Source organism: Uranotaenia lowii, chromosome 2 (genome assembly GCF_029784155.1).
Source record: "Uranotaenia lowii strain MFRU-FL chromosome 2, ASM2978415v1, whole genome shotgun sequence".
NCBI classification, from domain to species: domain Eukaryota; kingdom Metazoa; phylum Arthropoda; class Insecta; order Diptera; family Culicidae; genus Uranotaenia; species Uranotaenia lowii.
The window spans coordinates 435708284-435719869 of NC_073692.1; the positions used below are offsets into that span (position 1 = coordinate 435708284).

Consider the following 11586-nt stretch of genomic DNA (forward strand, 5'->3'; position numbering starts at 1 on the left):
GTCAAATCAGATACGTCGGTTTTTCACATCATTGCAGATGCGTCAGTTTTAAAATAATAATTATTTTAAAACTGACGCATCTGCAATGATGTGAAAAAACCGACGTATCTGATTTGACGCATACGACGGTTTGCTGCGATCCTATCTGCTGTGTGTGCGATATTATTTGTTTTGACAGATGCGTCGTTTTACCAAAAAGAGGTGTAAAGAAGAATTTCGAAAACACTGAGAAAAGATGACATAGGTCGTTTGTATATTTTTTTAGCTAACGGCATATTTTTTTTTTTTTTGTACAAACAGTTAATTCATACAGAAGAAAATAAAATTTACTATACCGTGCAAACAGTAACTCAATTTGTTTACTTTTGCGACATACGTCCTTTTGAAAACTCACGCTTGATTTAGAATATTTGTAGCCTGCACAACATATTCTATATGTGAAATACAAATTTTACAGTTGTTTTGATAACTTTTGCAGCAGTTTTCTGTGAATTCTTGAGATATTTCATACGACGTAATGAAAGTTCACGCGAAGTTTTTTTTTCCTTTGAAAAGTTGAAAATTTGAATTTCGAGGAACATTGCTTATTTGCATTTAATCGCGTCAATCGGAAATTTAGTATTCCGTTTAACCGATCTTGCAATGCCACCTCTCTTATACCGTATTTGTTTATGCCGAGTGTTGCACTAGTGTTGCACTGGTGCACCACTAGGTGCTGTCAAACTGTTTGTTTATTCGGACGGTGTTGCACTGGTTTTGACCTGTCGGAGTTCTGCTTACGGACGGTGGCCCACCGATAATTTTGCCAGTGTTGCGAGAGAGCGTGTGGGTGAGCGAGGTAGCAATGTGTGGTATCAATAAATAATCTCTAATTTCGGATAAGGGATGAATCAGCCTATTGGTTGAAAATCCCCAGAAAAAAAATTATTTATTTACTATTAATTTTAGGTTGTGTGCGAGCGTCCTGAAAAAGTGAATGCATGCAATAGGCGATGGAAGCGACAAGTTATTCTTTCTCTCTTTAAGAAAACCCCGTAACATCTGTCAAAAGTTGGATGAAATTTTAGCTGCATCCCACTTGCTCTAGTGGAAAACCATCACCCAAATTCGGCACCGCTTCCATCGCCCTATGTTGAAAACTTTTCCTAACTGGGACGGCGAGTGACTCGCCTTGAGTGCGCGAGTGTCTTCAAAAAAAATCGCATTTCTCTGTTTTCAGTTTTTTGATTATTTGATATACGTCGCATTTTCACTTATTCGGAACAGGAAACCAGTGGTCCAGAAAATAGTGATTTTCCTGCGGAACAAAGTATTAAAAAGCCTAAAAAACACCCACAGAATCTACAGGAAGCATTTCCAGTTACAGGTAAATGCAAGTTACCAACAAGCCTAACTAATCAAATCAATTGCTACTTTGTGAGTCATTCGGTAGATTTGCTAATACCGAAAAATGCAAACTCTTCCGTCCGATGCTTGGGAAGAAAAGACGAACGAATCAAAAGAAAGGTGCAAGCCGCCATTATCATTTGGCGCAGTGCTGTCAAGATCGGTCGAAATGTGAAGAAAATGGGAATTTTAAAATTAAAATTTTTATTTCATCAAATCCATGTATTAAATACAAATTTTGACCATTCATAAATATCTATACATAACATGAACTTCAAAATTACAAGATAACAATACTTTCTGAAAAACATGCTTATCCACAACTTATTGGAATTGGTTCGTCCAGCAAATAATAAAATTTAATTTTATAATATGGTCGGTCAATAGCCTCAATAAGAAGAATATTCGAATGTTTCTCTAACCGCATAACTGATTCTTAGCAATCACTTATCACGTTCTTCGACTTTGTTATATAACAGAAGTTTCAAAATTTGAAATATTAGGAAAATAAACATATTTATCAAGACCATTGTGTCATTTTTTGCCATTTTTTAACGATTTGCAACCATTTGAAACTTTCATTTCGAGGTATTCAAGTAAATGCGACCGAAACTCATGATGTGGGTAGGGAAAATCAATCCGCCAGTAGTAAGGATCCAAAATTAATGATCTGTTTTTATTCCAGTTTTCCTAACTACATTTTTCGAAATAGCTGCAACGAAGCCTTTGGATGTTTTGTGGTGTCAGTTGTGCCGTTCAAAGGGACCATCGTCACCAGCGATGAGCAGCCAAAGTCACAAAATGGCCGGCCCTCATTCCTCGTCCTCCAGCAAATCCGGAAGTGAAGAGATTGAGCTGACGGCTCGATTCAGCGAACAGATGGCTCAGCTGTGCATGTCGCACGATTACTCCGACGTAACATTTATTGTAGAGAACGAAAAGTTACCGGCGCATCGGGTAATTTTGGCTGCCCGGAGTGAATATTTCCGAGCGCTGCTCTATGGTGGTCTCTCGGAGTCGAACCAGAATGAAATACATTTGAAAATTCCACTGAAGGCATTCAAAGCTCTGCTGAAGTATATTTATTCGGGCAACATGTCGTTGGCCCAGATGAAAGAGGAAAATATTTTGGATACCCTGGGACTGGCAAATCAGTACGGGTTTACGGATTTGGAAATTGCCATTTCAGATTATTTGCGACAAGTATTGTCGCTAAACAACGTTTGCGCAATTCTGGATGCGGCAAAACTTTTTGGGTTGGAAAATCTCACAAACGTCTGTCATTCGTTTTTCGATCGCAATGCCGAGGAAATATTGCGGCACGAATCGTTTAAAACACTTTCCGAGGATTCCATCTGCAGTTTGCTGATGAGGGATTCATTTTTCGCACCTGAGGTTCAGATTTTTCTCGCCGTGTTCGATTGGTGTAAGTACAACGGAGCATCGGTGAATGTTGAAAGCGTCGTTTCAAAAGTTCGCTTTTCTTTGATGACTTTGGATCAACTGTTGCACGTGGTGAGGCCGTCGGGTATATTGGATCCAGATCATCTGCTGGACGCTATCGCGGAGAAGACCGCTACAGTTCAGCTGCCGCACCGAGGAGGAATTTGTAAGTTATTTTTGAAATGAAAGATTGTAGTCCTACTATATGATAATGCTTTGCGTTTTTCAAACAGGGCCCGAGGAAAATGTTGCCTGCGCTAAGTTAAACTCCAGAACCATTCAAGGTGAACTCCGTTCAGCGTTGCTGGATGGGGACACCATTTCGTATGACATGGAAAAAGGTTACACGCGACATTCGATAAGCGATAACGGCGAATCACAAGGAATCGTGGTTGAGCTTGGGCAAATGTTCCTTATTAATCATATTAAAATTTTACTTTGGGATCGCGACAGTCGATCTTATTCGTACTTTGTAGAAGTTTCTGTCAATCAAACGAACTGGGATCGTGTTGTGGATTACACGGATTACTATTGCCGTGCCTGGCAGTATCTGTTTTTCCCGACCCGTGCAGTTCGGTACATTCGGTTGGTTGGAACACACAATACCGTCAACAAGGTATTCCACGTAGTTGCTCTGGAGGCAATGTTCACTGAAAAAACAACACCGGTTGTTAATGGAATTCTGGCACCTAGCTTCAATGTTGCCACCGTAGATCGCAGTGCTACCGTTGTAGAGGGAGTGAGCCGTACCCGGAACGTTCTTCTTAATGGTGATGTCAAAAACTACGACTGGGATTCGGGCTACACCTGCCATCAGTTGGGGTCCGGTGTTATTTTGGTTCAACTTGGTCAACCTTACTGGATCGGATCACTGCGTTTACTGCTGTGGGACTGCGATGACCGGTCATACAGTTTCTATATCGAAACATCAACTAATCTAAAGCAGTGGGATATGGTCGTTGACAAACGCAATGACCTTCTGAAATCATGGCAGCATTTTACCTTCGACCCAAAAGTTGTAGTGTACATAAAAATTGTAGGCACGCAGAACACTGCTAATGAAGTATGGATATGATATTTTTATTGCTTATGAAGTTTTCTTAAACACTTTCGTTTAAATTTCATTTTCAGATATTTCATTGCGTTCACTTCGAGTGTCCTTCCCAGGATCCGAAATACATCAAGAGCGATGCACGCGAAGGACCCCTCTCGTTGGCGTTTAATATTAGCAATAGCGCAGGTTCATCGACGTTCTCTGCAGCAGCTGCTTCTGCAACAACTGCTTCAGTAGGCAACGTATCCCTAGAAGCTAACGCAGAACCGCAGCCCAGCACTAGTCGTGAAAGCAATGTCAGCACCCGAGAACTAGTTGACTAATCCTCCTGTACTCGCCAGATGTTCAAAATTTAAATCATTTAGAGATTTGAATTCATAAGAAGCATACTTATTCAAAATTCAAGTTGACATGACGAAAAAAGTTTATTCCTGTGAGTTTGAAATTTATCAAGAATTTGCCAAAGGATGGTTGTAACAGAATGTAGTTCAACTGTTCTAGCACTTTTCGATCTGCAATTAGGTTTCTTCTGAAAAAAAAACAGATTCAGTGACAACTAGCGCCTTGAATTATTACTTCCACATCACTTTAAAATTAGTATACGCTAATATGTACCATTTAAAAAAAAGTCATAGGGCAGACTTCTTCAAAATCATTAGAAATGTACAGAATATTTATTTATGTTATGCATGGTTTTGTTTTATTGGAACAATAAAAAAAATAACACAAGTCTCCGATAACTGATTACAAATTGACATGCCTCCACATTCACGATCGACAAACGTGTTACGTGCTACGTCGTTATTCCCAGCCATAATGAAAAACTACTTGGTGATAAAACACATCGGAATTAACATGTGTAAAACTCATAAAGTTTTTTAAATGGGTTTTAAAAAATGATAATATCAGACAAAAAAACACGTGATGACCAATCAAACTTCACTTATTTTCTGCTCATTCCGGTGTTGTTTGTACAATAGTAACGTGAGCCGGTAGAGCAATGGCGTGAGTTTTGCGCAGGTGAGTCCTCAGGTTTGTTCCATACTGGGTGCGGAAGCTACACAGTGAACACTGAAAGGTTTTGTGGGCTTCTTTGAGGTGTTTGTTTCTGGAAACCATATCAGGAAACTGCTGCAGACAATATTGACAAAGGTGGGTGCTTTTTGTGTGGCCCAACAAATGAGTGGGCGACGAAAAAGCCTTCGGGCAGTGCTGGCAATAGTATGTGCCGCCGCCCTCCGTATCTGGTTGCTGTTCGACGAAATCGGCCGTTGAAAACTCGTAGGATTCTGGAACAGTCGTTTGAGCAACATGCATGACATTTCTCTCCTCAGAACCATCCAACTCGCGGGAGAATATGAAGCTGGGCACTACTAGCGTTTTCTCTAGCACGTCATCGGTGGAATATCGTCGGAAAATTTTCTTGGGCGTACCTAGATCAGCAAGATCGTCATTCGAATCCCTGCGTTTATCTTTGAAAGGCTTTGAATCGTACACAGCTCTACTACTGGTTGTTACGTGGCGTAATATGTTATTAACCTGGTTGGTCAATCGAAAACGGGGTTTCGCCAAGTGAACTTTCGGCTGCTTGGACGATTCCGCTATCGACACTTGTTCCTCAGCACTGATGGCATCATCTGACGACGGTGTTTCGGCATCCGGTACGTCCATTAGAAACGGATCGATATCTGATAAACGGAGCGTCAAATCTGATTTTCCTTCTATCGATGTTTCGTCGCAGTCGTATTCCTTCCGCAGTAAGTTTTCCGCATCATTTACTTTTTTCCGGAATTTAATACACTGCAACAGCTCTTCACGGCAATTTTCACAAATCATCGTTGGTTCGTTGGCGATTTCTGTGTACGAAATCTGAAAAAAAACCATCCAAATGTAATATCGGTGGTGACTCAAGAATAAAATATAATTGAACTATTTGATTCTTTCTAATGAAACTCATGTTAGCAACCAATCATATTAAAATAAATCGAATAGTTAAGAGTTGTAAATCATGTTCGACTAAGGCAACAAACATCATAGTTTCATTTAAGAGGGCACTAGACAGGAGATAATCATTAGTTTAGTTTAAACATGTATTTCACTAAAGAGTCTTACTCGACCTAGTCATTAAGTTCTTTTGTAACTTGGAGGTTTCCGTAAATTATTAATTAAAATTTTCTCAAAAGCAATAGACGCATTTCCATGATTGAGCCCATTGAAAAGCACGTAAGTTTTGTTTTTTTTTTTATGGTCATAGCCGTAACTTTAGAGAGTGACACACAGCGAAGGAAGAAAAGTTTTGCTGTGCATACCGCCATGCTCGACGTAGCGAACAAACGAACAGTGAAATTTATTTTTTATATTTAACTTTATATTATAAAGTTTTAAGGCAAACAGTTGAGTCGCAGCGACTTTTACGGCTTCCCTCTCTACTAACATAGATTAAAAAGTGATCCACTCGGCAAAATGAAACTTTAGAAGTAAAATGCCTTAATAAATAAACCTGATTGAAAAAAAAAATACCTTGAACTCGCAAAAGTAATTGAGCGCATCAACTATGGTCACGACCGAGTCCTTGATGGTAGAATTATTGCTGGCGCCACCGCTGCTTTCGAACGAAGAAGGCTCTTGATGACCTTGAACGATTGAGGATTCTGGATTCAGCGCTGCTGCATGTTTGGGGTCCAACACCAGACGATCCTCGAAGATGTTGTAAGTGCCTCTCTCCAAACAAATCCGGCACATCCAGTTTTCCAGGTGTATGGTTTCTATTTCCATTTTAAAATCACTTTTATTTGAAAGCTAACCACGCTTACCTTTTTTATAATTCGAGAGCAAAACATAACAATGGACCATCCTTAGCGCAGGCAGATTGGTGAGTGTGATGAGTGCACGCATCGTATTTTTGAATTTTCGGAATTTTCATTCATAAGCAGGGTTTCCAATGTGCCTGATTTTTCAGGATTCACTGATTTTTGGAGGCCCAATCAGCCCAACCAAATAACCTGATAAAAGCCTCCTTTTTTCCCTGATTTATGGAAATAAGCCTGATTTTTGTGAATTTTATGAAAAATGACTATTACGGAACTGCATTAAAGACATAAGTGGAGGTCACAATGTGGATTGATAACCACAAAAATGCCCTCACTGTTAATTATAATAAACGTAATAAACGAAACAGACGTTGATTGAGGTACACACAAGAGGAAGTTTCACGTGGATAAGAGGACTGAACAACCAAGTCAAACAGCTTGAGATATGTGTAAATAGGGAACAAAATTTGTTTGTTGTTATTATATCCAAATTTAATATCCAAAATCTAAGATTTCCAGAATGTCTCGAATTGGAACACCAGGTCCTCGTTTGACCATTCTCATGTCCCTGAATTTTGAAAAAAAAAAAATGTTGGCAACTCTGTTCATTAGCATGAGTGACCGGGTGGGAGTTCGTCAAGAAATTTGCCCGTGTCATATAACTTTCTTTTTATCTATTTTTTTTTAAATAAAGATTATTTTTGTTCTGAGAAAGTCTCATGTTTAAATAAGGAAACCAAAGCACAAAAACCAAACGCATTTAATTTTTGTCTCAATTTCCAGCAAAATTAAAATGCTTGACGTCCAGCAATCCAAATATTTGCTGGAAACCAGCAAACATTTTCTGTCTATAGTAAAAACGAAACTTGCTGGCCTTTTTTTTACAGCAGCTGTCATTGCCGCCGCAAAAAAAAAAAATCGGGACGGTTATGGTACCGGTGGAATATTTAGTCTCAAAATTGACGACAAAATTGTGGCCAAATTGTTGTTGAAAGCATACATGTAAGAAACAATCTCGACTCAAACAGATTTTCCGATTTTGAAGAGAAAAAACCTTTATTTTTTTTTCTACCAGATTACTTTTGCCAGCAAAAACAACACCAATGCGAATGTGTCTACGGCGTCTACGGAGAAGTAGCCAATTCTAGCAGGATCATCAAGGTGTCGAGGTACCATCGAAAGTTGCCAACAAAAAATTGGTAACAATAAGCTGGAAATTAGCCGATTACAATTCGCTCAACTATTATAATTTCAGTTCCTATTCATATCAATTTATAAAAAAAAATATTGACGTATTTATATTAAAAATGAGTTATAAAAGAAATCTGATGCCATTTTTTAAGAAAGAACTCACGAGTTCTTCGTACGGCAGGCTGTCCCTCGTTTATTTACTTGTTTGCGATTTTCTGTTGTGCTTCCAATTTTCTTCAAGTGATTGAGTAACACGCATACCGCTGACGACATCAGATTGTAGAAAATCCTGGTCTTAAAAAGTGGTTTTTAATACATAATTTCCTACAACAATTAAATCGATTATCTTAAAAAAAAAGTCAACCATACGACATGAACTATATTGCGCGCCCCGGTATTTTGAGTAGGTTCAATAAAGCACCGTATTTGAGCCCCAAGTCTATTAGTGCTATGCGATGGAAATCGAGCATGCCGTCTCCTCAGGCTGAAGCACCGGATCGTAGTTCAGATAGTGAGATTAAAATAAACACCAAACCCCAGCATTTACGGATGGAAAAACGAGAACCCTTCTTGAAAAACTTGTTCGTCGGTCAGGTGGATACAGATCTATTGGTTTACCCGGAATCACTTAGCAGAGATGAGCAATCCCGACTAGTGAAAGAGCGAGAGTCCCTGGAGCGTGTTTTGAAAGATAGCACCTCAACAGGCAAGCTGGAGAAAGCGGATGTGTTCTCGCTTCAGTCGCCATTGAATTACGGAGGAAAACATTTGATCGAAACAGAGCTAGCTTACTTCAATGAAATCATATCCCAAGACTTTTCTACTGCTGTAAAAATCGGGCAACATAATGCCATTGTACAGTTGGTAAACAAATTTGCAACTGAAACCGTCAAAGATAAGCTTCTCAAACGGTTAAGCAACGGTGAACATCCTGCTTCCTGTGCAATTTTTGAAAAGGAAGCTCCCTCGGGGACCTTGTTCAGTACAACAGCAAACTTGGATTCGACTGGTCGAAGCTGGCTATTGAATGGAACCAAATCATTTGTGATAAATGGAGACAATGCAGGATACTTTCTGGTGCTTGCCTCAACTGGTACCGTGGATCAGATATCGGCTCGTGAAACAACAGTAACGACGTTTCTGGTCAGCAGTGAGACTCGAGGAGTTAAGAAATTGTCATCCGATGAAACGCTGGGACTGAACGATGTCAAGCAACTGAGTATCGGGTTTGAAAACGTGGAACTGACAAATGGTAGGTATAGTCTGTCTAAGAAATTGAATGTTATAATAAATCGTTATATATTTTAGATGATATAATTGGAACGACTGGAAATGGAACGGCAGTTTTGGTTGAACTTTTGAAATCAACACGGGTTCAAACCAGTGTGCTCGGTATTCAGCTCATGAAACGTTTGCTGAACAATGTTGTAAATTACAGCATTGAGACCAAAGCTGCAAGCGGACATATCATGTGAGTATTTATAGCATTGTTGTTGAAAGTTTGAAGAAATCTATTGAGAATATATGATTTTTAGGGATTTTGAAACCGTTCGGGAGCAGGTGGCCCGATCTGCATGCTCCATATACGCCGCGGAAAGCATGGTCTATCTCACCACAGGATTGTTGGACGATTTTTCCGGCCAAGACGCAGATATTGAAGCAGCGGCTACCAAAATATTCACTAGCGAGCGTATGTTGCAAACTGCTTTACAACCTCTGCAGTTTATAGGCCCCCAAGTACTAATACAGTCCGAATATGACACCTTGCTACGAGATTCCATACAATTCTACGGTCACGGTGAAACGCTGGATTCCATTAAATTTTTTGTTGCACTGAGCGGCCTGCAACATGCTGGGGTAAAAACAAATAATCAATATCTAAATATTGAAGCAATAAACTCTGTTTTTCTTCTCCAATTATCATAGATGGCAAGTCACGAAACTATCAAAAAGGACAGAAACCCGGCTATGAATCCATCGCACGTAATTTCAAAGTTGTTCGAGAAAAATACGATCGATACGCCGAAACAGTTTGTCAATCTGGAGCACTACCTGCACCCGTCTCTTGATCCGGCCGCCCACTGGATCGAGTTTTCCATCATGCGCCTGAAGCTAGCCACTGAGTGTGTTCTTTCTCGCCATGGGACCGATATCGTTAACCATCACATCGAACAGGTTCGACTGGCGGACATTGCGGTGCTGGTATACGCCATGATCGCAACGGCATCCCGTGCATCGCGTTCATACTGCATAGGACTGCAGCACGGCGAGCAGGAAATCCATTTGGCCAACATGTTCTGTAAGGAATCGTGCGAAACAGTCCGAAGGCTAGCCAAAGACCTCGAGCAAGGCCAGTTTCTCACCAACGACTCCGAGAACAACGCTCTGGCTAGATATTTATTCCGACAGAAGAAGTATTTCTTCGAGCATCCATTGAAGAAAAATTTTTAAAGTCTTTCCATTTTGTTGAATAGATTAATGTTGCGATGTAAGTTGTTCAAATTTAAATTATTTTATCACAATTCTTAAATATCAGTAAATTACGGATGGTGCAGTTAATCTTCTTATCAGCAAAAAAAAATTCTGCCTTTTTTATACCGTCCTCGATTATGCTCAGTTTTGCACCAGGTCACTAACAGACCCTTTTAACCGTTTTAACGATACACTTCTTTACGGAAGTTTCTTCTATAATCCACCAGATAGCACTAGGTTTTAGATTAGTACTTAAATTATTGAGTGGCGACCTCCAGTGGACAATAGGTAAACACTTTTCCATTTGTACTTAAAATTTCTAGCGAGGACTCAGCGAGGCACAACGCTGCGAAAAGATGAGAACAAGATTTACAGAGAGGCATTTGAATGGAATCCAGAGTCCAGAACATTCAGAACGACTGAGACCAAGTGAAGACGCTGGTTCCGGATTGTCAACAGTGGAGGTCTAAGTAAGTAAGTAAGGTTTTTTACAATTTAAAAAAAATTAAAATTTCCTAGAATTAATTTTCACCAAGAAATCAACCGATGTTGTCTCTCTGGTGTCCAGTGTATTATTCCATGATTGAGCAGTGAAAATTACAACGAACTAACAATGGAACTACTGAAAGAAGCAGATCAATTTTCTGAGTCAGAGTGGGTCGACTTTTTGATTTGACTTCCATCTTAACTTTTACCTGCTTACATGGCTTTTCGAAAAGTTTTGGGTCGAAATAACTGCACCAATATTCAATTAAATTGAAATTTTTATTACATATGATATAGTTTCATTGTAATGTCACATATAATAATGGTTTAATCTTTTTTTTGTTGTTTGTCTGCATTTTTGCGTATAGTACTGATTTTCACCTTCCATTTACCTAACTTCAATGTTTCATAGTTTTATATATAATAGTTCACTTTAAACACTTTTGCAACAAATGTACATTCCTTGCTTTAGTACCATATTTTTGTGTTGTGGTAAGTTTTTTTTTAATTTTTTACTTTCAAATGCTTTTTTTCTCCATTTGCTAAACGAATGCATATACTTTGACTGAGCTTTGGGAAAGTCTAATCATTTCAACTGCATTTCCAAATAGGATATCATAAAGCGAATACAGTTTACCAAACGCTTCCTAAAGTTCTACGAAAAGGTTACTTCTAATTATGTTCGCGGTCAAAACTGTACGACTACCAGACAGTTTCTTTTTCGTCTGTTGCTGCTAGCTGGCA

At 39.3% G+C, this 11586-nt stretch overlaps 3 protein-coding genes across 3 annotated transcripts; 2 read left to right on the top strand and 1 right to left on the bottom strand.

Moving 5' to 3' along the window:
* Window positions 1–1210: 1210 nt before the first annotated feature.
* On the top strand, window positions 1211–7040 carry LOC129745524 (BTB/POZ domain-containing protein 9). The gene is made up of 4 exons (XM_055738635.1): window positions 1211–1366; window positions 2072–2995; window positions 3063–3892; window positions 3961–7040. Exons 2-4 carry the CDS (start codon window positions 2167–2169, stop codon window positions 4204–4206), a joined length of 1905 nt encoding a protein of 634 aa, XP_055594610.1. The 5' UTR covers window positions 1211–1366; window positions 2072–2166; the 3' UTR covers window positions 4207–7040.
* LOC129745530 (uncharacterized) lies at window positions 4441–6768 on the bottom strand. The gene is made up of 2 exons (XM_055738644.1): window positions 6404–6768; window positions 4441–5752 (listed from the first exon to the last, which is right to left on the bottom strand). Exons 1-2 carry the CDS (start codon window positions 6656–6658, stop codon window positions 4838–4840), a joined length of 1170 nt encoding a protein of 389 aa, XP_055594619.1. The 5' UTR covers window positions 6659–6768; the 3' UTR covers window positions 4441–4837.
* Window positions 7041–8113: 1073 nt separating the features above from the next.
* On the top strand, window positions 8114–10376 carry LOC129745525 (complex I assembly factor ACAD9, mitochondrial). Its single transcript, XM_055738636.1, has 4 exons — window positions 8114–9136; window positions 9193–9355; window positions 9420–9741; window positions 9811–10376. Exons 1-4 carry the CDS (start codon window positions 8257–8259, stop codon window positions 10333–10335), a joined length of 1890 nt encoding a protein of 629 aa, XP_055594611.1. The 5' UTR covers window positions 8114–8256; the 3' UTR covers window positions 10336–10376.
* Window positions 10377–11586: the final 1210 nt, after the last annotated feature.